Source organism: Halictus rubicundus, chromosome 3 (assembly GCF_050948215.1).
Source record: "Halictus rubicundus isolate RS-2024b chromosome 3, iyHalRubi1_principal, whole genome shotgun sequence".
Classification (NCBI taxonomy): domain Eukaryota; kingdom Metazoa; phylum Arthropoda; class Insecta; order Hymenoptera; family Halictidae; genus Halictus; species Halictus rubicundus.
Genome location: NC_135151.1, coordinates 14,916,843 through 14,942,973, shown reverse-complemented (window position 1 = coordinate 14,942,973; position 26,131 = coordinate 14,916,843). Strand labels below are relative to the sequence as shown.

Sequence of the window (26,131 nt, the reverse complement as noted above, 5' to 3'; positions counted from 1 at the left end):
TCGATTTGAAACGCTAAATCGATATATTTTGATTACCTACTAAAAGACAAGGCTTGCGATTTTATTAGTTCAGTTGTTTCCTATTGCCCGTTCGTTCATCCGTGATTTTCGAAATTAGATCACTCAGATCTTTCCCGTGGAAATGAAACAGTGGTGTTTATAAACAAAATGTTTCGCTTGCAAAGATCGATGCTGTGGAATAATTGGAAACCCGAGGAGAACCGCGCCGGATGCAGATACCGTTTTGTATTTTTGTTAGTGGAACCCTTCAATTTCTTCCAATAAACGGTTGCAAACTTTCGCGATTGGTTATCTGAGTTACGCTCTCCGTAACGTTTACAAAATTTCGTGGAATAATATTGCTCAAGTTCCTGATCACGAGATAATAGAAACAGAAAACCGAACATGTAGCGATGGACCTGGAAACACATGTTTCGTTTTGTAACTCTGAGCAAACGTTTAGGAAAATGTTATCGCACATTAGGGGATGTTATACTGTAATATGTTATTTTACTATTAAGTACTTTAGTAATAAGTGTACGACAATTGGAACATTCGTGATTCTAAATTTTGTGACTAAAAATTACAACAACAATTTTTCCATGTCTCAAAGAATGAAATCACGATCACAATTATTTCGAACTAGGTTGAAATTAGGCCACGTACCGCTGTTTCAACGCGGAATCAAGCAACACTTGTACAAAATAGTTTCGCTGGCAAAAGTCGGCAGGTAGGACGGAATCAAACAGGTTGCAAAGGCTATCGTTATGATAATCACGGTCGAAGCCCGGTCACGGCATTATTTTCGCATGTTCGAGGGGTTGGCCCCGAATTGCATAAAGTCCCCGTGCACGCGACGAATCGCTTCAAGAATAAACAGCTGGTGTGTTGATAACGCGGCCAGTTATGCGAAACTGTCTCGAAGGTCGGCACCGCAAGGCGAAAACCTAAGCTGGCCGGGAGAAATCACGCAACAGCGATCGGATCGAATCTCTGTCCCATCGCGGATGTCTGGATACTCGCGGGATAATTCGGACGAGCCGGAACCACACAGTCCTATTCCCACCGAAATAAATCAAAGGCCCTCGAAATGAACAGGAAGAACCGTCCGATAAAAGGGAAAAAAGAACGGGGAGAAAGGAGGGGAACGCCCGATCGGATTTTGGGCGAAATTCGCGGACGCTGTGAACGTTCGGGGCAATTTCGCGAACGGACGTTGTAATACGACACTTTCCACTTGGTCCTCTGAACGTTCCGACCCTGATCAAGGCTAACCCATTCGCCCAGCAGGTTTTTACCGACGCGAAGTGGTGAACATTTTTACCTAGATAAAGAAAAACGAATCTCGCGTAAATGAATGGAAGCTGGAATAATTTTCATTCGTCATATCTGAGTGCGGTGACGCGAATTCCAACGATGCAAAAGCCATGGAGAATCCATAGTTTTGGTTTTAGGAATCATCGAACAGATTTCTCTATATATGTCGCCAAGGCATAGATGATAAACGTCGCGGAATTATCCCCACTACCGCGGGGTATACCCCTTGAGGGTCCCCGAAGCTCACACGAGGAGTGTAAACAGTTCTGTTTACACGGTTCGGGTGTCCCCTGGACGATACGTGACGCTGGCAAGACCCGTGTTGTTGACATGTATCGAGAATTCACAGTATTGGGGATTGATCTTTGCAGACAAGCGGAGGGCAATCATTTTGAGCATTTGATGTGATAACACATTAATAAACACGTTATTTAAGCATGGTAGTTGAAGCTTTTAGCCCGTGTCACCTGACCTTGGATGACCTTGTGCTATGGTTGGCGAATTGGTCACATAAGACGCTATAGGGCAAAAAATATAGGGTTCCGTTTAAAGAAATTAAATTGGCCTTGAGATCACCTAGGTCCGTGGTACACACAAAAGTGCTCTGAAAAGCCATAGCAGATGAAATGGTATATATGCGTTGTAGATCGAATATTTGCCAAATGAAGTTAAAAATACTGACAGTTCCATAGATACGGCAGCAAATAAAGAAGGGGGCAACGCGTACGCCCCTGGTGCGTAAAACAGGGTTGACAGTACTTTCTGGTACTAACAACAGTTCGAGTACCGTCGACAAAGAGTAATTGCCACCTTTTACGTCGAAACTGCTCCCAGAGGGTAGGGCTCGATCGGCAAAGGGAGCACACGCGTGAACAACCGGGTGGCGAAGGGTGAATCAACCGAATGCAAACTGTGGCAATTACCGGAACCGCAGCTGCGCGAGAACTTTCCGTAACGGATCGCGACCGCGATTAATAACCTATATTAATTAGGGCGGAACGAGTACCGTATAATTTGCGAGACGGTAAAATCACGGTCGCAGCCACGCTGCGTCTTCGACCACTCATTATTCCACGTCGAACGACGCCGTTTCCGTCCGTGGTACTTGCGATTTGACTTGTTTCCTGTAAAATGGCATTGTTCCGCGGGACGAGGCGGTCGCTCTCGCATAATTAATCAATCGCGTCCGATCCGCGGTACGTCGCATCCCGCTCGTCGATGATCCACCCGATGCCATTAATGTCTAAGCACAGTTGCTTATGGACAAGCTATTGTTGCCGGTACCAATCAACCGCGGAACCCACGGTTCCACGGTGTTGCATTATTTCTTTGCGGGCACGGGCGGGCTTCGAGAGTGCTCGATAATCGGTTCGCCAATAGCTTCTCCGGTTACGAGACTGCAACCGGAGGTCCTACTGCAAAAAAAACCCTGCATCTATTTTCATTCGAAATTGTCGCTCGATTCGTACAATTTGCAATTTGAGACGGTGCGGTTACCTCGAGGGGAAACCAGGATTCCGTTCAACTGTTCTGCGAAAGAAATCCGGATGATCGCTGTTTCGATGCGACCACACAAATGGGTCGGTCGGGTACGAAATGTTATTGAACGGGTTACAAGTAAATATTTAATATCGAATATTTATAAAAGCTTGCAATATCTTTGTTTTTCTAACGTCGTGTTCAGTATTTCTGGTAGTTCTTTCTTTGGAAAAAATGATTAATTTCTTTGAATCACAATACGTTGATATTCATTGCTGATCGCCGATTACACAGGGTGTTCATTTGAAAACTTCCCAGCCGAATATCTCGAAAAGTATGAAAGAGGGAGGCAGTATCAGTTTTCATTTGGGTGGTGTTTTCAAGATCATTTGAAGGTCAACTTTGTTTTTTTCATATGGAAACCTACATTTTTTATTGTAAATTCTAAATCCTTGGACACGTGTTTTACACTCTTTTAATATCTTTCATACTTTTCGAGATATTCGGCCGGGAAGTTTTCAAACGTACACCTCCAAAATATTTGCTTTCTAAGTTTGAAATGTGTTTTCACGCAAACCTTAAAAGAATTTGATTACATTTAAAATTGTCTTCCCTGCACAACGGCTAATACAGGCTGGCTTTCATCAAAACTTTTCCAATCTATGATTAACAAACTTCTTTGCTTGTATAATGGTTACCTGCTGCCACCGAAGGAGCGAACAGGTGTTCAAACAATCGTCCGACCCATAATCGCAACAGTTTCCAGTTTTTCGTTCATAGCTGAAGTAGTTTCCCGGTACAAACGCAAATCCCACAGAAACTGAAATATCCGTTCGCAATATCTCTATTAAAGAGTGCGTGTTCTGAGTAAATTCAGAGTGTTCGAAGATCCATTTAATTTCCACCGGATTCGGTTTCCACCTAGAAAAATCCAGATTTACTTAATCCCGTGGATCACGGCGCCATTTTTCCGAGGGTGGGATCGATCGTTCACACCCCCTCCGCTGCCGGTGCGGCAGAGTCAATCATACCAGGCTCTGCCGCTCGACGAAAAGTTTCGACCTCTGCGGAATAAGAGGGGCCGAGGTTGAACGAGGGCGCCGTATGAGAAATTTTGATTCGCAATGTTTCCCCGTCTCCGTTCAAATAAATCGTCGAGACCCTAACTTTTCGATCAACGAGCGCCGCCCGTAAGAAAACTGTCACCGTGGCTGACGCTGAGCATTCGTCTTCCGAGAGAAGATCCAGGCGGATGGGAACGCGTCGAATGCCCTGCTCGTTCAGCCATGGTTGGACGAATTAACTTGGAAATACTCGGTCGAATTTGATTTAACAAATCCTTGTTGCGTGGCGTTTACTTCAGAATAAAAAAAAATCTTAAATCTCAAGGGTTTCGGTAGTTTGCTGATTTTTAAAATTTGTTTCTTTTCTTATTCGCACTTTCTGAGAGATTATAAACAGTAGAAACTCCAGTACGTGAATTAATGGGCAGTAGAAAATAATGTTCATATTATAGAACGATAAGCATTTGTTTAAGGGGGTAGAATACCTTGACTATCTAAAAATGTGTTATGTTTTCGGGAATATTTTTGAAGGATAATCAATAAGTGAAAAATAGTGAGGAGTCTCTCAGAGGAACTACATGACGTCACACTCCGGGAGTTGTCCTACCAACGTACCAATAGTGGGGGTACCTAGTGACATCATATCGCTACTTCGGGATCATTATAGGATCCCCACCCTCAGCATGTATCGCTACGTCACTATCTAGGTTAGACTCAACCAGAGCTGCTCAACATGTCCATTAGCGGACAAAGGGCACAGCTACGGGCAAGTGACATAGCGGAGTGGGGGTAGCCGTTCTGTCTACGCCCAGAATAAGAACAGCAAAGGACTAAACTATAGCTTGGTGACGTCACTCAGGTTCCGACTATAGCATTTCTCCATCTATTTACCTCAGAAATTCCTCGACCTGGTAACGCTGGGCATGATTAACAAAGGAGGATCGGCAGAGATAGCGTGTTCGATGCTGAGCGTGGGGAAGTCAGTGGCTGCGTAACCGTGTATCGAAATCAGCCAAATGAATCAATTAATAACTTATACACCTGAGGCGTTTCCCCCTACAAAGCTCCATAATTTCGCATTAGGTTCCCTGATTTCGCATCAAGTTTGTCTCTACGTTATCCAACCTACTGACAGCTGCTAGATTTCAGAATCGTTCGTGTTTCTCTTTTCGCTAGCGACTCCCCGATTTTAGGTCGGGTTCCTTCGTGCCGTCTCTCGATATCCTAACAGCAACCTGATTTCGCGTTAGGTTCGTCTGTACTCCCACTAACATATCCACTATCATTCTCGTTGTAGGTAAACCTCGTCGACCATATACGCCTTTCGAATTTCTGTTGCATTCTAGTGTCTGCAATATGGCTCGTAACACATTTTATTTGCATAATGATCCGCAGTCTAGTTACTATACATAGTTTGCAAGGGTCATTATTCAAGTGAGACCGAACTCACAAAGATATTTGACCCCTACACTGGGCGATTGAATTGTTAGAGCCATTTGCATAGACAATTGACGGTTGTTAAACGGACAATTATTAAATGAGAATCCTGCTACTTTGATTTCGTATTGTTCTTTTATGAAGTATTGATGCTTGCGAGTTGATTTAGCAACTATTCACGGATTAATTTTTATTTTTAAAACTGTGTAAATTTGACTTTAAGCCGATGAACTATGCGCTCAATTAGAAATAGTTTATCATCAGAATATCGATATGAAATTGTATTTAAATTTGTTGAATGCTCAAGTACGATTTCGAAGCACGCTACATTTTGAAACTTTATTGCAGACCTCCTACGCTGGAAATGTTATCGATAAATATTATTTCTTGCGAGTACTATTCGAGACTTGTCAAGCGAAGCTGGAAATTGGAATTGATTCGGATTCGTGAGTACATATTGAACTTGTTCCCGTGTCCAAAAATAGTGAATTCCCTTGACGAAGAGCTTCAGCGATCGATTCTACAGCAAGATTGTAAAAATTTTTAACAATTTATTATTTTTGTTACGTCAACGCAGTATTATTTTCACATTCGTTATCTTTTTTATTTTACATACTTTTGCGTGTGCTAGCCTCTTTAAAGTTTAACCATCTGTAAACCTTGCCACTCAAAAATTAACTCTCGCTGAGTGCAGCAGATATTCCACTTTTTCGTTATTTGACTGTTCGAACCGGACCGACAAAATTTCATAATGAACCGTGTGTTTCTGTCCACCCGGTAGCACTAACCTCGGTTGGCGTAACGAGAAATTTGAAATTAGAAAATTTTCAAATACGAACTTGTTTCGTAACCAATTTTCTATAGTGCTGGAAACTCTGCCATGCGAGGGCCGTTCCGAAGTATTTCCCAGCCCGCCAATAATTTATTTCCTATTGTATTTCTGTTCGAGCTGCAATAACAAATGCATTTCAATTTCCCGCAAAGTTTATTTAAACGTGTATAATCATGTTTCAACCATCTTCCATCGTGTGGCAGGTAACGCGATGTAAACACTAAAGAAAATAATTTCACAATTGCTTCATCAGAAGCACGCATTATCGATTCCAACGGAAATTAAAATCTGTATTTAATTCACAGACCGATCTGTATTTAATTCTCGTGTCATTTGTGCTAACTCAGATGTACCCGAAAATTCTGCAATTGATAGCAATTTATAGGCTAAAATGGGATTTTAATAAATATGAATTTAAGGTCTTCGCCTTTGTCTATTCTTCCCAGTGCTTCTAATTCTTTTTCCATAGAAACAACCACTTTCTGCTTTCGCGACGTCATTTGTTGCAGTGAGCAACTCACGAAAGATGAAACATGTCTGAAACGCAGCGAAACATGACGTAGCAGTTACAAGGAGATAAGGAGCTATGCGACGACTCGAACGTGTTGCCACAGACGTAGACTCAGGATATTAATTAATTAGCGAATACGAAAAAGACAGGGTTTATACACGGCAATCCGGATGAACCGCAAATCCAGATTAACGGGATCCAGCTAAACGGAGTTCTACGTACTATAGTTGAACATTCTGTTACACAAAGCGACCATTTTAAGCTTCGAATTATGTAAATTGTATCCTTCAGTCATATTATTCCATTGTCGCGCTAATATTGCTAACATAGCTCAACTTGAGCACAAATTTATATAATTAACTTTCAACAGAATAGGGCCTTTCAATAAATAAAGAAATATTTATATCGTGTCTTCTAATTCCTAAATAAAATCCAAATGATGATGTGCCGAACGATCGAAGTTCGCTAACGTTCCCGTTGCTAAACAAGATCCATAAACAATCTAACACAGCAAACTCCATTCGCGAACGAACGCCGCATCGATAAATCGCGAACCAACCGAAGCGTTCGCGGAGTCCCCGTAAAAAATGGTGGACCGATCCAATCATTACACTCAAGAAAAATAGCCGACACTTTTCCCGTACGTTGCAGGCAAATTGTTTAAATGGCCCGCGGCGGATAACTGTTTTCCCAGCAGATTTAATAACAATGCGTTCAGCTATCTGTTACGCGCAAACCCCTGTTTCCCGATACAATGGTCGGCGCGGCGCGAGGACGGGATTATACGGTGTGTATTTTTTAATTCCCTTTCCCCTCTTTCTCGTCGTTCCTACAATGTCGGCCGAAAGTGTCGAGGGGAGGGGGAAGGGGGCGACGGAACAACGTAGCGGGCTTGGCGCAGCGAAAAATCACACGGCATAAAAATGATTTTCGACGAGAACGATACCCGGCCCGGCCCGGCCCGAGCTCGAGTCGGCGCAGTCCCACCGGTGTACGCGGTAAAAATAAAGCCGATAACTCGTTTCCAATTAACGTCGCTCACCTGCCGTTTACCCGGCTCTTCGATTTGCTTATCGTTTGTACAAGTAGATCGTTTCAATTTTGGTCACGCTTCGGGGGCACAGTCATTCGCTGGCTTTTCCAACGCGCCGCGAAATCGATACCGTTGTCCGCCTCGTTCTAAATTCACCCCCGCGCGCCGCGACACTGTTTTCGCGATCCGCCGCGCGATCGTTATTAGATCCCCGGTTACAGGCCGAACTGCATCGCTATCGAATCTATTATTGTCCCGTTGGCCCAATGAGAAATCGGTCCGATGGTACACAGCGTGTCCGCGGGGTAACGCGATCCGCTCGTACAGTAGCAGAATTCAATGGAACGAAAAGCACATTTTTTATAAGAGACGCATACTGAATTTCCGAAGCGACCGTGCGCCGCGCCGCGCCGCTCGCAACGCGGCGATGCGTTTCGCAAATTTTCGAAACGCGTTCCATATTTGTATCGCGCCGGCTTTATGTAAATACGGGTTTTCGCACATTAACTCCTACACCGGCGGGAGTCACGTACGTGTGACGCGCGCGATATCGTATTTTGATAGAAAAAGTCGAATTATTTGTATGCGCGTTGTCGCGCGACCAGTGGCCATGCTGAAAGTGTCGGCTGGTTTCGTGACGGTGTTATGAAAATTATGTAGAGTTTCAGGAAATATAATACATGCCGATATCAATATCAGATTTGCGACAAAGTTTTTTTTTTCGAAACATCCGGATTTATTTGATCCCGTACGTCACGGTGCTACGTTCCCACGAGGAGAAACTGAAAGAATGATATTGAAAACACCCCCTTCAATGACTGTATACGTTCCTTGACTGTCCGCTGAACGATAATGGCAACGCGTTCGAAGCATTTAAGATTATTTCTTCGAACCGTTTCCCATCAAGGTTTACGGTCGCAAGTTCTGTGCTAACGACGACACAACTGTTTCCAGGATCGGCGAGAACGGGCCATGGAACGCAACAAAGGAGATCGAAACACCGACCAACCATACCTACTATACTGTCAAGAACCTGCTGCCGTTCACCGTCTACAGCTTCCGTGTGTCGGCCGTGAACGCGATAGGACGTAGCCGGCCCAGCGACGCGTCTTATTTCCTCATCACTCTTCGTGAATGTATGTTTTTCCAATTGTAATTACCGGCATTCGCTTTACCGGGGTCGGATTTCGATCGGTTACGAGTCCCACCCGCGGCAGAACGATGCCATTCAAAATGTCCACGCTTAACTTTTATAGCAGCACCGTTCCCCACGGTCTCGCACAGTAGTCCGAAATCGTCAAAGCGCGGAACAAAATTCATAGCATTGCTATCTACGCATCACCCATTATGAAAGAAATGGTTTTGTAAGTTTTCTAGAATTACGATTCGAACAATCATTTTTATATAAATTGTCCATATCATAATTATTTTATCATTTAATTATCCCCTAATACCGTTTCTTTCGTGATGTATTACATTTCGTCAGCGAAAAAGTTCGATCCCAATTCCTTGTCGTAGTTTGGCCTAATACAATAATATTACATTTAATTCCAAATAGCTGTGCTGTGCGTACTGTGCGTGCCGCACAAGAAGTCTCGTGAAAGGAATGCGGGGCTGATTGGTCAGAGTGGAAGGGGCACGCCTCTAGCTGCTCTATTGGGTAAAGCGGTTGCACATACTATGTAGCGTGTGACGTCAAAGCCTAAGCATTGGCCTACTGGAGCGTCAACGGTGGGGATAGGCGGAGCGAGCGAGTGCCCCCTTTGCCCTTCTGGGGTCCGCGAGACTTCTTGTGAGGCACGGACATTACGTCACAAGAAGTTCCGATAAAGGAGCATGGGTCTAATTGGTCAGAGCGAAAGGGGCACGTCTCGATTTACACGCATTTTCGGCTCTAGCGCACTATTGGCTAAAGCGGCCACACATGCTATGTACTATGCGTCCATCAGATGACAGTGATTTCGACTGTGGGACGCAGGGGGATCTGCGAGATCCCACTCTTGACGCCAGGCGGCGGACCCCACTCTTACGCTTAGGCTCAGGCGGGGAAGGTCGACGTAGGTGCTAAGCAGTGTTGCCAGATCGAGAAAGTCGAGGGGAATACAATGTACCCCCTCTCTGATGACCAGAGTAGTATGTGACACGTTGCGCGTGCGCGATGGGGATTGAGTGGGACACCAAGCGTCGCCTCAGTCGCGCCCGGCCTCACGGGACATGTCACGTGACCAGTCTTAGTGGGGGGCGTTGGAGTGTGCTCATGGTGGTGGAATGGGATGGTGGAAGGGGAACAGATACCCAAATGGGCATATTCTGGCGACGATATGTCTTACAAAATATCCTTGTTTGACTTCCACTTTATAAACGTCGCTAAACGCCCAACACAATGAATAATAGACATTCCTGAAAAGATATTGTTTGAAAGTGTTGCATATATTAATGCATATATCTAACGTTCTTCAGCATTATGTAGTAATTTTTGGTTAATTTGTCAACTATAAAAAATATGATAGAGCAAAGTCAGATTATTTTGGGGAATCTCGTTTTAAGACATGTATTTTCCTCTGTATTCTAGTATATATTTTACTCTGTACTATGGTAACTTAAAATGTAGTGTACCCTAATGTATCTGTGACATAAAATTCATTGATTTTGACTGAACTTGAAAATTTGATTATTTCTGCGTTTCAACAATTTTGGACCACTGTGCACCGGTTACAGATTTCGCGCAAGAAAGTATTGCGCTGCAGAAAGAGGGAAGAGAGAAGTTGCAAATAATTAATTAATATTGGAGAAACCAGGATAACAGCAGAAACCTGAAACTTCAGAACCAAATTATTTGCCTTTCGAATTCAATCGACGAACGCGCAACCCTCGATACCCTGTGTTTCTACAGTTTTAACAAGTAAAAAGTTTTTGTAGATTGTGTTCAACTTCGCGGCGGGATTATGGTTCGACGCACAGAATAACAATTCTTCGCGGTACAAATGCGGTACTTGATGGAAATAAGTTTCCAAGAATATTTCAAGATCGTTTTTACGGGCGAGATTTTTCAAAAGTAGCTCGGCAACGTTGGTTTCATTTCGAACACCCACCTACTCGAGTGAAAAAGATATTCCTGGGTTTTATGGACAAAAGGGGGTGATTCTACATATAAAAATAAGTCGGAGATGCAAAATCAAATTTTTCACGTGAGTCGTCTGACGCGTCTATTCGCGACCTATCGGTTCTACTACTTCCAAATGCGCACGATTTTGACGGATTTTCAACTCTACTTTGAAAAATTTTTACTTCACATTTTCGACTTATTTTTTGGTGTAGAATCACTTCCTTTTTCGGTTGTAGCACTAGTTACCGAACACACTGCATAAAGTGTAAATCTTGAAGAGTCGAACAAAGTGAAAATTGCCATTTTCAGAATACCGAAGTCGAGATTAAACGCTGAAGAAAAGAGCCTTAATAAACACTTATTAAATATTAAAATAGTCAGAATGACATGTACTTCATCCGCGTTAAAAACGAATTTTTTAGGAGTCGGAAGGGATGATTTTAATTTAGTTAGTTATATTTGAAATAAATAGGAATAAAGCAGTATAAAAAGCAGGTGAGAATAATTATAAATATTTTAAAAGGACAGATACTGTCCACATATACGTACGCCATAATTTTCCAATTTCAAATTAAAGCTGTGCAGATCGTGCCATCCAACTTTCCCATTCGAAATATGTCCGTTTTAATTAAAATTTCGTAAAAACGTTTCCTATAATAATTCTCTAGTTTCGCGTAGAGCCTTTGTATACGAACAACGGTTTCTTGTCTGCTGCAAAGAGTTAACGAGATACAAAGGTTAATGTTATTTTCCTAAATAAGCCTCTATGTTTCCGTTATTTGTACGCAACGGCTATTTCCATTCAAAGTTCAATAATAACCGAGTTACGATTCGGTTCGGATACTGGACAGTATAGTCCTGTATAGAGATTTGTTAACCGTGGATCAAAACGGACCCGCGTCCCGCCACCGGAGGGTTGGCAAGCGGGCTGGCCATACGTATGCAGTGACAGCTCGCAGAACGCTTTGGGGAATGATAATAGGTGTGAAATCGGGTCAGGAATATCCATGGGAACGAGCGCCTCGGGGGCAATCTTCGAGCCTGCAAAAACAAACGGTCGAAATTCCGGGGCGGATGAGCTGAAACGCGAGGGTCGATGGGCTTGAAGGGGGATGGGGTTGAAGGGGTTAGGGGGAGAGGCCAAGGGCGAGAAGAATGGTTGGCAGAGGCCGGGTTCTCCGCGGCCAGGACGGAGCGTCGCGAGAGAGCGTAGGCAACTAAAGAGGCGCTAATTGCAGCACAGGAAGAAGCAATGTACAGCCGCGCTTAACTCGAGCGGTCCGGCTCGCGTTTCTCCGTTGCCGCTTCAAGCCTCCGTTTGTCTTTCTAGCTCGGCCAGCCGGGAAAATAGGTTGAGCAGCGCACGCTGAGCCCTATAAATTCTGTCAACGCCGCCGGGATTGGCCGACGACGGCCGGTGTATACCTACGACGCTCAACAAACTTTGCCCCCGACACGATGACGATGACAAAGACGCTCTCGCTACCGACACACACCCTCTCGCAGCCTAGCCGGTTCCGTCCGGGCCGCCGATCGTTGCGGACCTCCCCGACCTGGATTCCCATGCGTATCGTGCTAACAATTAGCACGTTACTCGCTGACGACCCGCCGAATTACTTGGCTGCCCGAGATATTCGGCAGTGAATAATTCACCGGGCCAAGAACAGCCAAGAATATACAGAAAATAAGGAAACTAGGGGGACAGTATCGGTTTTTTATTTGGGTGGCGTTTTCAAGGTCATTTGAAGGTCAACTTTGTTTTTTCATATGGAAACCTATATTTTTCCGTGAAAACGCCACCCAAATAAAAAAACTGATACTGCCCCCCTCTTTCCCCCTCGAAATCCTTGGACACGTGTTTTACAGTTTTTTGATATCTTTCATACTTTTCGAGACATTCGGCTGGAAAGTTTTCACACGAACAGCCTGTATATTTACGGTACTGCTCGCTTAAATTTCACTAAATCTGTAACGCTGAAACTTGCACGACCCATCCCCTCTCTTTCGCTAACACTTACCTGCTGGTAAGTGTAATTGTACTCGTGGCAACAATTCTTTGTCATTCCAAATGAAATATCGAGTCCTGTTATAAGTATTTAAAATGTCGTAGGTATCTTCTGGCTGATTAATTATTGGCACCTAACGACACAGTTTCGCAGGGAATGCCGAGAAATTTAAATTATAATAACATTTTTTTCTAAACCCGAGGAAACCCTAGCAACACTCCGTCCAACTCGTAACGTAGCCTAGCCGCGCGTAAATATCGTGTTACCCGCGGGCATTCGAATTGGTGATTGATATCGTATTACTGAATTAATCGACGCAATACGCGCAATACTGACGAAACTGGAAAAACCGCAGACCGTTGAAGGCGGAGGCTTTAGTATTTTAAACTCGCGTATTGATTGATCCAAAAAATGTTGATAACAATTGTTTGACAGATGTCGACGAAATAAAATTCGTAGATATTTTGTTACAGCAATGGAACATGGAACATTTGTATCGCGATGTTAAAACACAGAGGAAAAGTTTTGAAAACTTCGGCACATTATACGAAATCATTGGAAACTGGTGGCACAGCCGAAAAGGGGATGATACATAAAAAAAAAATTAAGTCGAAAATATGTGAAATACGTAGTGCAATTTTAATGTTATAGTCTATCCTTTGCGATGTAGGCTATAATAGATTTGGAACGATTTACAATGTTACGCTCCAACAAAGTGTTTCCGATAGCCGAGCGTGGGTGATCGGGGCAAGCCAAATTAATTAGAATCGTGCCACAAAACATGCGGCAAATCCGGCATCGGGTAGGATAAAAATCGCGCGGACATTTGACACGCGGCCAAATGCGGGCGCAAATAGACAGGATCAGAAATCTCTGTAGTATTTGACGGGGTTGCGGGATTCGAACAAGGACCAACAGCACGGGGGATCATTCGCGAATCGAGCGACGCGAAATCGGTGCTATTAAATGCATAAACTCAGGTCCGGGGGAGGGGAGCGGGTTGATTATGGTATCACGTGAGATAGGAGCAATTATCTAGTTATCAAGACTGGCCCGCATTTGGAAATGATTGCGCGTCGGGTCGGGGACGAGGGCCAGTGTCAATAACTAATTTAAATACCGGCGATCGTCAGCTGTGCAATCAACGGGCTCGCAAACTAGCGGGAGCAAGAGGCCCGGATGAAAGGAGAACGAAGAAAAACAAACGGTCGCGGCCGCGAGTCGTTAAGCCGAGCGTGATTATATTCGTTTCGCGGATATTGCTTCCAGGAAACTCGCTTTTTTCCCCATCTGCCTTTTCCAATTCTGTTTTCCCGATACACGTGAGACCGGATACGCCGTTTAAACGTCGTTTTCACGAAAACCGTCAACAACAACACCGTCCGACCGAGCAAAATATTGACGCGCTTGAAATTCCCTTGATCTGACAAAATGTTGCGTCACAACAACGGGGAACTCCTCCTTCGCCTTCGGGTTCAGTGTAATAAACCTTGAATCACAGTGACGGTTTTTCGGGGGGTTGTTTTGTGTGCTGATAGAAACTCAATGTTATTAATCTTATCGAGCAGAAAATAGTCTGCAGATTTTATGCATTTATGATGAAACTTAATAAAAACTTCCAACAAATTTGGTACAAATTTAGTCCTTATTTTATATGAATTGTTTATGTTTTCGAAAGTATATGTGTCTAGTTTCCTCTGTTTTAATCGTAGTGCAGGCATTACTGCTAACATTAATCGGAAATAAATATATTATTCACTCGCACCTTTTTTTACTGTCAGATTTGGTGGTATATCTGAAAAAGGAGACAATCTTGATGGAAAAATAAGTCGGAAACGTGGAATAAAATTTCCTAGTCCGAGGTTTCGTTCCCGAGGAAATTAAATTTGAAGATCTATCTGAATAGGAATCGGCTGACGCGTCTGGCCATGACCTACCTATTCTACTTCTTGTAAAAACATGGGCTCTATAAACAACGTTTCTACCTAATAATTATGCACATTACACTCTCTCATTAGTATTTCTACTTATTATTTATACTTCCAGAATTGTACTAAAAGTTCTGTTGACTTGTACGAAACAGTAAAGTCGAGTGGTTATTGATGAATATTTGTGGCATTCGAGAAAAAGTAACACGACTCCTCATAAATTGAACACATGTTACGGACTATCTAAATAATATTGTTGCGATCGATTTTCAAAAGTAACATTCAAAAACACAATGTTACTCCACATCTGGCAACTTCAATTTTCTACTGGCAAACAACAATTTTTTTCGATCTGTTCCGCTGCTAAATTTTGTTTTGGAGAGAATGTCTGTCACGATTGTTATCAAGGTATTGATACAACTCGAATAATTCAACAATTATCGATCGCGTCTTTTCTGCCGTCTAATCGAATCCCGCGGGATTGACATGACATCCTATCGCGAAGATCGATGAAGTCTGTCTGAGTCGCGGGTAAACTCTCACTTGAAACGAGACGAGAAACCTTTGCCCGATACCGAGCGACAAGTAATACGTCAACTGTGACAGCGCGCGTTCCTACTGACGGGCTCGAATGAATTTTTGCCAAAAATGGGTCGCCGAAACAAAAAAAAAAAAATGAAAAAAATATTTACGATATCGTGCTCGCAGTAACGCCGCGGAATTTATGATGCGATGTCGATCGCCGATGAATGTGTAAGGCAGCAAACGACTATAGTAATATTCGGCGTGTTTGACGATGAAATTCTACCTTATCAATTTTTACAATTACCACTTCGTTAATCGACAATTGGTACAATAATCGCACCGTTTTTATCGGTAACAGAATCCTTTTGTGTTCGCAAATACATATTTCGTATTTTCAATCATTTATATCACACACTATACGCAGTATAATGTCACGTGACGAAGATTTCAAACAAAATCTGTTAAGTCTAAAAAGTTACACCTTTCTTTTAAATCGAAATCGAATTCTGTTCTTTCGTTATCATTATTCAAGCATTAAACATTCTTCGGGATAATGTTGCTCGGTGCCGGTTCGTTAACGGTACGTGCAGGTCTGTTCCGATCCGTACAGGTCCGTGCAGGTCCCTGCCGGTTCGTGCCAGTCCGTGCAGGTCTGTGCAGGTCTGTGCAGGTCTGAGCAGGTCTGTGCAGGTCTGAGCAGATTCGTGCCGGTCCGTGCAGATCTGTTCCGGTCCGTGCAGGTCTGTGCCGGTTCGTGCAGGTCCGTGCAGGTCTGTGCCGGTTCGTGCAGGTCCGTGCAGGTCTGTACAGCTCCGTTCCGGTCCGTGCAGGTACGTGCCGGTTCGTAGAGGTCTGTACAGGTTCCGTGCAGGTCTATGCAGGTCAGTGCAGATCCGTACAGGTCTGTGCAGGTTCGTGCCGGTCCGTGCAGGTCTGTGCAGGTTCGTGCCGGTCTGTGTCGGTCCGGAAACAAGTCGAAAAGAATGTAATGATATTCTTAAATGCTTCTAACATATCTGCGGTTTTGTTTTCCACTGATATATTTTCGCCATAAATCCATAAAATCAGCAGTCTAGAGAGGAGTATGGTAATTTAACGGATCGAAGCCGGATAAGCTACTTTTCGCCGAATCATCGTCTATTCAAAGCATGCAGGTCGTTGATAGATTCCATCCCCTAACCCTAACATTGCAAATTGGTTATCGGGTGCGGTATTCAGAATGCAATCGAATTAATTTCAAGAAATTGGTTAATAGATGGGGACAGACGTGGTGAACGGACACGGGACGATAGCCTCGAAAATGGTGGGAGAGCAGGGGGAAAGGGTTGGCGGGAGATTATACGTCACGTTGACAGGGAGCGTCTTCAATCGCGGCAAATGCTGTGGATTTGGTACACGATGCCTGGAATGCACAGGCAACGCAAAGGCCCGTTGTTCGACGAAAATAATCTTGCGGTGATAACCTGACTATGACAGCTGTCAGGGTAATCAACCAACAATTAATGGCCGTGTGTGTGTTTAATGCTGTCAATACGAGTCGTGCGTTACCGTCAGTGAACGCCGAGCGGCGAATACAAAGAACAGATAACGTAAGAAGTTCGTACGAACACCGTCGCGATTAATTCGTTGACCTAATTTTTCAAGGGTACACTTAACCAGCGTGTCCATATTGGTCTTCAGTATATTTTTCTAATAAATTTCCCGTGAGCTTCTTTAAATCTTTCTTTTGATCGTGGCCGGCTGGCAAGCTTCAATCTCCCCTTGCAAATAGATACATCTTAAGAGAATAATTAATACTGTAGCTCGGTAAACGTTACGTTGCCTTTAGCAACTCGTTAACGAGACGCTGCGAAACTTTCTTCACCCGTTAACTTGACGCGTAACATTCGGACACGGATTCTTTTAATCAGTTCACGGGGTTCCGTGACGTTTTTCATCAGTCATTAAACGTCTTATATAATAATTTTTATACTTATTGGCGCTACCGTCGCGGGAAAAGGCTTGACGAACGTTAACGAACTGTTTACGCCACTGCCAACTTAGGAACTCGAAGATGCGTTCTGCACCATGATATAAGTCACTTTTACAGCCTTAAAAATGATCTTGGATGATTAGTTCAGATATTATCACTGAGAATGTTCGACCAATTCTGTAATACTTTCTCCGGTTAGGTTTAATAGTAACAGCGTCCATTATTATCAATTACTATAATTATCTTATTGATTCTATCTTTTCCCAGTTCTTATTTTTCAATTTGTTATTATTTGGAATATTATTTTTGTTTGCGTTGTTCTCCTTCCTATGTCAATTTTTGTGTATATGTTATATCTATTTCGTATTATACTACAAAAATTTCCCCCATAAAATAATGTGTACACTGTACACATTTTCAAATCCGTGTATGAACAGGACAATGTTTATAATAATTCCACTACGGTCTTCTTTCGATATAAGACATTGTTCTTGTTTGAGACGAGAATTCATGGGTCCCGTGAAAATAAAGTTGTTACGAAAAAAACCATCAAGAAAACCGTACCCTCAACTTGAACTCGATTACTTAAATTTTGTCTGAATCTGTCGGGCTGGTCGACGGGTCAACGTGTTCTATGGATGCCTAGCGTAAATAAACCACAGCTGCAAACCCAGGCTAGACCTAATTCACCGAATGAATGGAATTGACTGCGATCTGCTGCAGGATTACGTTAGATAATGCGTCAACGATCGAGCGGAATCGCGGTGCAGTTACATCGTCGCCAGATTCGAAATCGCTACACTAATTCGCGGATATTGTGCGAGGTGGCCGAGCAGATATGAAGGGGGATAGGTGATAAGTCCTGGGCCGGTGTACAGGACTCGAGGGTGGCTTTAACAAAACGCTGTCCTTACTGTCTGCCTTGCGCTTCCCCGTTGCTGGTCCTCCCGTTCTGTCACTGCTAGATCAATAGAGCACCAACGTAACTTCTACTCTCCCAAACAAAAAAGATAGCACACCTAATATTTTTTTAAAGTTCTGCTGTGGAAACTGCTAAAAATACATATTTCATGTTATTACTAAAACCCTACTAGGTCCACAATGTTCATTCCGATGAAATTCTACGAATGCAAATGTAAATATCCTAGTACGCAAACGGGACAAACGGCACGCGTGTGACATTTTTCATTTCTCGAAGACTACATAGATATTTCAGAAGGAAACACACGGTTATTGTTACGATTCCGAAAAACAGAATATGCCAGTAAATTAAATTCAACACTGATATTCTAAACCAGGAGAAGAAAAATAGAAATTATGGCGGCGAAATGAAGTTTATGCATATATTTTCACAAAGAAGTTAGTTCATGCCACTTACCAGGTATTTAACCCTTAACACTCGAATGGCGACCGTAAGGCGCCACTAAAAATTGCTGTATCATTATTCAAAATATTTTTTACATTATTAAATTTGTACGAGTAAATTGCACCATTTTCGTATGTATAGCATGAAAAAATATATATAGAAGGGAAATATTCTAGGTCGGAAGAAATGTTTCGTTTTCAAGTTAAAATGGCTTCGAGTGCAAAGGGTTAATAAGCGGGTATATTTATTTTTACTTTCTATTACTTCAAGCACCTAATTTAGTAAGGATTATAAACTGTTTTAATTATAATCTGCGACGAATGGTTCCATTCTACCATAACAACTTGCTTTAATTGTTGAATATTTTCATAGTGCATTTTATTCGTATATACAGTTCGTGAGAGCCCTCCCCAACAATTTCCAATAATACAGAGCGGGGCGGAAACCCTAGTACACTCGGGCAGGGGATGACTCTACATGAAAAAAATACGAAAAAATTTGGAATAACATGTTTTTATCCGAAGCTTCGTTTGCGAGAAAATCGAGTTTCAAAATGCTTCCAACACGCGTGCTATTAGATAGGAACAGTCCGACGCGTCTGGTCATGACCAACCAATTCTACTTCCTGCAGTTACTAAAGCGCGCGAACTCGCCGGATCTTTAAACTCGTTTTTTTTTCGAAAACAAGGCGTCAGACGAAGAAAGGTTATTCCTTTTTCTCGATTTAATCACCACCCTGTATTTATATCCGTGTGCTGGTCATGGAAAAACTGATGTGTTTTCGCGTTCAAAAAATTGTTCCACAACTGGCACTAGCTCGCGTGCTATTATTCTGTATGGGAGAGTATCTTTTTGTTCCGGAGTGTACCACTTCGGCCTGGACCAATACGCAGACCGACTTCTCCATTTCTGTTTTCGGAGATCGTTCGCCTGGACCCACGGAAATATATGGCGTAACAGAGCCACCAATTAGCCATCGGTACAGCCGTGTCGACGTACACGCGAGCACCAAGGGGATGAAAACGCGGGGAGGGGGGCATGACCGGGGTGTGTTCGCCTAAGTTCGTCGGTCCGGGCTCTGCCGTGAAAATTGGAGGATTCCGTGACTCGTCGCGGCGCTAATTTCGACTACATCGCTACCACCGCGAGCCAGTAATCACGCTAAGTTACCAAGAAGTGGAACGACGACGCCCGGCACCGTTGGGATCTCGTGGAACGTCCTCGGTCTCCAGTTTTTATTTTCCTTCGGAGATGATAAGGGATGAAGGAAATTTCTGTCGCTGCCGCTGGTCCCTCCAGGCTCCGCTGTCCTGGGACACAGCGGCGGCAGGATCTGGCCTTGATAGCCGAGGGATTCGCAATCACTTGGTAAAGATTGAAAGAGTAGCTTTATAGGGCACTATTTATATCTGAATTGCAAATTAGGGAGAGAGTAACTACTCCGTTTAACTTCTTAGAGATGGAGAACTGATTTCCGGTTCTTTTAAGCGGTATAAATAAACGAGTTAATCTGTTTCGAGATAAATACTGCGACTTAGTGACAAATTAATTGTGGGGAACGGTGTGCAATACGTTTCGAAAGTGCAATACAAGATCAGGTTACATTGTTAATGAAAGAGAATAATACATTGTTGATTAAGTAAGGTACAATTAGCGGAGTCCGTGGATATGGATATAAATGATAACGTGCCACCATATCGTATTATAAAAAGTGAACGGCAAAATATTTTCCGTTTTAATGCAGTAATGTTGAAATGTGTAGTTAATCTTCTAAAGATACTTGATCTTTTCCTGACACTTATATAATTAGATTGTGGCTTATCTTTTAAGCGCAATTTTTCCTTGTTAATACATTTTTGTTACCTCTATACTTTATATCATTTTACGAAGAAATAACTGTTAGTTCAACCTCTCTTTCGTACTGCAGTCTTACCAATAATGCGTAGAATTCTGAACCACCATCCTTGTTTTTAAAACTAATAGGAAAAGATAAACTTCTGTTCTATTTTTCTTTCCGCCTAGTCGGACAAGGAGAGAAATTCGAATTCGTAACCCAGTGGTGTTTTTGCTTCATATTTTTGACGGTTCCGAGCACAGTGAATTAGTTTGCATTCCTTTCGCTCTTATGAAAGCTTAATTTGACCGAGCGAGAATGATGGTTTGTAAAAGGATCGAGCGGTTCGATTGAATTACCCTCGCGCGTCCGGGAGTAATCGGTGTTTCGTAATTTCATCGCGTGGGTGTAAAAGTGGACCAGCGGCCACCATAAACGCGGGCTCAGCAGGATCGTAATAACTTAACGCAGATTTAGCGTCGGTAAAAAAGCACGGCTCGCATTTATTACCCCGCTAAATTGCCCGGCGGAGTAGCTGGCCCGGATCGCGCGAAAGACTTATTGCCGGCCGCGTACGCTCGTAATGCCTGACCTACCACAATGTCTTCAGCCGTGTGTTAATAATACCGGTTGTTTCGTTAATTGACTGCCATGGTGCGGTGAATGATGATGCCGACCAAAACTAAAAACAAATTCAACGGCTAACATTTTTCTGTACATTGCAATTCTTAATACGAGGGTCGGTCAAATATAAACCGAACTATTACTCTAATTTTTGCATTCGATCGTAATCTTCTAAAACTACACACCAGTTGTTTTTCTATCAATGTTCTATTACAGTCTACATACCTGTTTAACCAGATCGGTAATATTTTAATTCAAGTTTTGTGGAAAATAAAAGATTGGATGCAGAGCCAATTATACATGAAGAGATCCATCTTTTCCTCCCAATGTTTATAAACAAATGACAATCAAAAGATGATGGTCAATTAAAAGGATGTTCGAATCTTGTTATAGATGTAGAAGTCTTTGAATTATTTATATTATAAAATTATATTATACTATTATAAAAATTTCACAGAATCGATATAAATGTTGCAATTAGATAAAAGGAAAACTAGCACGGAACAATTTATTTTCTCCATTGCAAGGTTTGCATTAACACCGTGAAGTGATTCAACACGTTGTAGCATTACAAATGCGTACAACCCCAAGCACCGTATCAGAATTAGAAAATTTCTGCTGCAATTAATTACGTGCCTAACGCTTTTAATCTTTATAAACTGTGCTCTCGTGTGTAATGTCCATGGCCGTTAACACAACTTCATTTAAGATAAGTTGCCCTTTATCTTTTGAGCGTTTGTGCACTGAATATTCATACCGCGAAGAAAATAAAAGACTGCAGTGTCAGAGCCGGGATCTTTATCTTCGAAGGTAAGAATATAAGAAATATTAAACGCAAAATGAAGTAAATAACTTCGGTTTTTTCGCGACTAACGTGAAGGAGAATAATTTTGTATAGTTACGATACACAACATCCTGTTTGACTGCAAACAATTTCTGCACATTCATGCGGACAGAAGTTAGAATTCAATGGAAAGGCGTTCGAGAATTTTTTAAACAATTTTCAGCATTGCTGCGAAGCTGCGGGGAATAAGATTCGCGGAACGGAATCGGAGGTTTAACGCGCGTGAATTATTGATGGCCGGCCAGGAGGTGTTAATTGCGGGACGAAGATAACAAAGGGCCCCGGTAAAAATTAACAACCGCGAACAGAAGTTAACGGGCTTGTAATTAATATCCGCACGAGACGCTGAAACGGAACATTGTCCGGAGGCTTATGAATAATAGCGCAGCAGAGGGACATCGGGATAAAGCCGGGCAGCGGTTTCTGTAACCGGAAAAATTACTCGGACTTTTCCGGCGAGCTCGCGTGTTAAACAGTAAAGTAAGCCGTCCGCGCGTTAGAAAGTTTGTTCACCGGCCAAATTAAGTGGCGGAAAATAATCGTAAAGTTCACGTGCTCCGACGCGAGTCACCCAGTCCCAGGATCCAATTCAACAGTTGCTTCGTCGAGCAACGCCACCGCGATACCGGCGGTTTTTGATGCCGCGTCGACCTCATTAATTACCGTTACCGACACGAAATTACTCGTGACATAACTTTTTCTATCAAACTCTACTGAAAAGAACGGTCGATCGAACGACGCGGCGCCATCCCTAACTGTCCGACGAATTCATTTTCGTGGCGCGATCGGGCCTCGAGCGGGCTTTGTGCAGCAAATTAATATCGACGACGGGCACTTCGCAATTTTCTCCCGAAAAAATTGAGGCAGGTTGCTCGAATTAGTGTGATCGCTAGACTGCATTTTATGCGTTCATGACAAAAACGAGTCGGCGAAATCTAAAATAGCGAAAAGGTTAAACAAAATTCGGGAGTATAAATATGAGCCGCTTATTAGCCAAATCGATTAACTCCCCAATATCAGAAGTAAAGAGAATTGATGAACTGAAAGAAGTTCTTTCAATGCTTGTTATTCCATGGTATTAATGTTAAAAATATTTATATTGGCAGAATTTAAGAAAACTCGAAAGATGGTTATTAAAGTACTTTATGTTGCGTCAGATTATTGAAATAAAATATTTTCTTTTATATCACTGGAAGTCTCATACGAGATTTATCGAACAAAATAGAATATTTTATTTTGTGTTTCAGATTATTAAAATGGAAATACTTTATTTTGTGAATCAGATTCTAGTAATAAAAATATTATGTATCCCATTTACAATACTAGTGTTTTGAGTCAAATGTAATCCAAAGTGTTAAATAGTATTTGAAATATTTATTTCGCCAAATATTACCCACCGCTGATGGAAACGCTGCTGAAGCACGTGTACACAGGGTGTGGCCGGAAGGGTGGTCCAACCGAGCAAGGGATGATTCGGCACGTAAAAATAAATCGAAAAAAAGAAAAACATGCTTACCTTCGCGCTTCGGTTAAAAAAAAAGTATCGAGTTCAAAGCTGGTGATGAAAACGGTTATAATATCGGTCTCGGTTCTCAAAACAGTTGTAAGAACCGAAATAAACTAAGCAGTTATGATTGAAAAAAGTTTTCGTTTATATCAGTTCTATAACGGACATATGTCGGTTTTAACATTACGGTATACAGTGTAGAATAGAATAAACTTGGTAACAGGACCGAAATGCCGGCAATATTATTTCCGGAACGTTTTCAACCTTCGGTTGACTTCGCGTGCTATAGTATATGCAGGAAGTACAATTGGTTGGTCATGATCAGACGCGTCAGGTGACTCCTATCTAATAGCACGCGTGCAAACTCGATTTTCTCGGAAATAAACCGTCGAACAAAAAAATTTTATTCCCTTTCTACGACTTATTTTTACGTGTAGAATCATCCAGTTGTACCACCGATCCGGCCACACCCTGTATATTCGGAAGGGGACCTTTTTGAAGGGGATGCCATCAACTCGGAAGACAATTGAAACGCCGAGTTTTGTTGTTACGATTCTATGAACTCTTTGAATGCTATTTGCTAGCCCTCAACTTGCCGCATAATCGCTGTCGCGCGCAGTTACCCGGACAGACGACCGTTCGGAGTTTCAGTGGCGTTGCACCGAGCATTAATTACCTAAAGACTTTCATTCGCGGCACCGTACCGTCCCTGTTCGAATGGTTTATTTTCGCCGGCCGGTCACCCCTCGGTCAAGTGGCCATTAAACTGCTACCGGAAGTTCGCGTGATCTGCGACGTCGGTTGACGTGGCGCGGCGCGCGCATTCAACGACGCGAAATTATTTCGGAGATAATTCCCTCGTTCCTCGGCCGGCTGGCTGTGCGGAATTCGCGAAGTTTCGCTGCGAATATTGCCGCATGATAAAGCGTAGTTGCTCAGGTCGCGCTGATTATTCAGGAGTGACTGAAAACCCCGGCGCGTCCTCAGTCTTCGTTCGTTGGGCCAAGGGAACGCGAGACAGATTCTATGTAACGTAATCTATCTAAACATAATACGAAGTATTTACTGAAAACTTCGAGTAAATAGTACTGTTACGTTAAGTGTGCTAGTCGTAATCATGGCATTGTTTTAAAAAAAAATTAATTTTTTAAGCTAGTCATATATATATATAAGTAGGTTAATAGTTCGCTGTGCCACCAATCGCAGAGAATGTTATAAGGAATCACAAAATTATTCGGGACAGTTTACAGTGAAGCACCAATTAAACTTTCATTCCGACCGCATTGAACGTTCTGAAAATATCACTATAATTAGAATTTGCCAAGTAAAAATTCCTTTAGGGTTCTGGGGAGTTTAATGTTGCCAAAAAGAGTATAAGTTTCCCTTACGCGGCAAGTGGAGCAGTGTTCCCGAAGAGCTTTGATTCCGGAAACTGAGTCATCCTCACGCTTTCTTGATTTACTACCATTGTTTCTTTATCTTAGGAAATTAAATTCACACTGAGCGAGGAAAAACTTTATAGATACCGAGCGGTATTAAAAGAAATGTAATAAAGGAATCGCCGGCCTTGCATGAAAGGGAACGCTTTCAACGAGTTAGCAGACGAACGTGAAAGAGTGCAACATCGTCGACGGATTATTTTAACGAACAGTGGAAAACTCGTTACACTTTGAACGGAATTTTCCTGGATTCATAAGGTCAAACACCGTGTAATAATACGAGAGCATAATTAAATTCCCAAAGGGACGCACAAATCCGTGAATCTTACAATTAGCTGCTGTCAGGAAAACTGGGAAAATGTTACAATTTATTGCAGAGTTTTGATGTTATGAAATCCGTTCGTACGAAAAGAACGTTACATTAAACGAGTGTTACCATTTATTCAAAAGCTTCGGAGAATTTTCCAAAAATATGTAACGCCGGCACAGGGGAAATAATGGAAATACGTTTCAGCGCGCTCGTTTGATGAACGGTATTTATATGACTATGCCCAATAAAAAAATTTAGTCGATTATTTCAAGATTTTTATATATCCGCCTCCTCCCCCTTTTTTGCTTTTGTTCAGTTTTAAGGGCGGATTCTGGCTTAGAACGCCAAAAACAAAGTGATTTTTGCAAACTTTTTTGAAGGAACTACGAAACGGTTCTTTTTAAAACATTTAATACAATTTATCTTGTACTCAAGGAATATATCTTAATTTTGTCGTTGAAAAATATGTGGTAGATAATAAATAAATATTCAGACGTTTATACATGTACAGCCTCACAAACCAAAAAAACGAATGACATTCGTAATTCTTATATTCTAGTGCTGACGATGAACTTTACAAACTAGAAAAATGTACAAAATTGACAAATTGGTTGGACTTCGAATGAGAATTTATGGTTGTAGCTGGAAATTTTTGTGTTGTTTCTGCGAAAGAAATTGTTTGATTTATTTTTTGTATATGCTGTAGATTCATCGAGCATTAAACATTGACTCTTTTCGAATTTCTGCCTGGATCTTTATGGATACGTGTGTTACTATTGTTTAAGACGAAAAAGCCGGTTCGACGATTTTATAATATATATAGGCTTGAACAGAAGTTTGTATAATTTTTTATAAATAAGTGCCATCATCTTGGTCAACCCAACATAATTCCTTTAGATTTGACCTCGGACACCGAGGCGTGTAAACATAACACGGCTCGAGTATGTCTCGGACGATACACGACGCTGGCAAGGCCCTTGTTGTTAACATATACTGA

General features: G+C 42.3%; 1 protein-coding gene across 1 annotated transcript in view; it reads left to right on the top strand.

Annotated features, from left to right (window-relative positions):
* Positions 1-26,131, top strand: part of LOC143352752 (putative receptor-type tyrosine-protein phosphatase mosPTP-1) — a 432,250-nt gene that overhangs the window by 357,929 nt on the left and 48,190 nt on the right. The window contains exon 3 of the mRNA XM_076785534.1: positions 8,628-8,809. Coding sequence (XP_076641649.1) covers positions 8,628-8,809 — 182 coding nt within the window. The remainder of the gene's footprint in view (positions 1-8,627; positions 8,810-26,131) is intronic.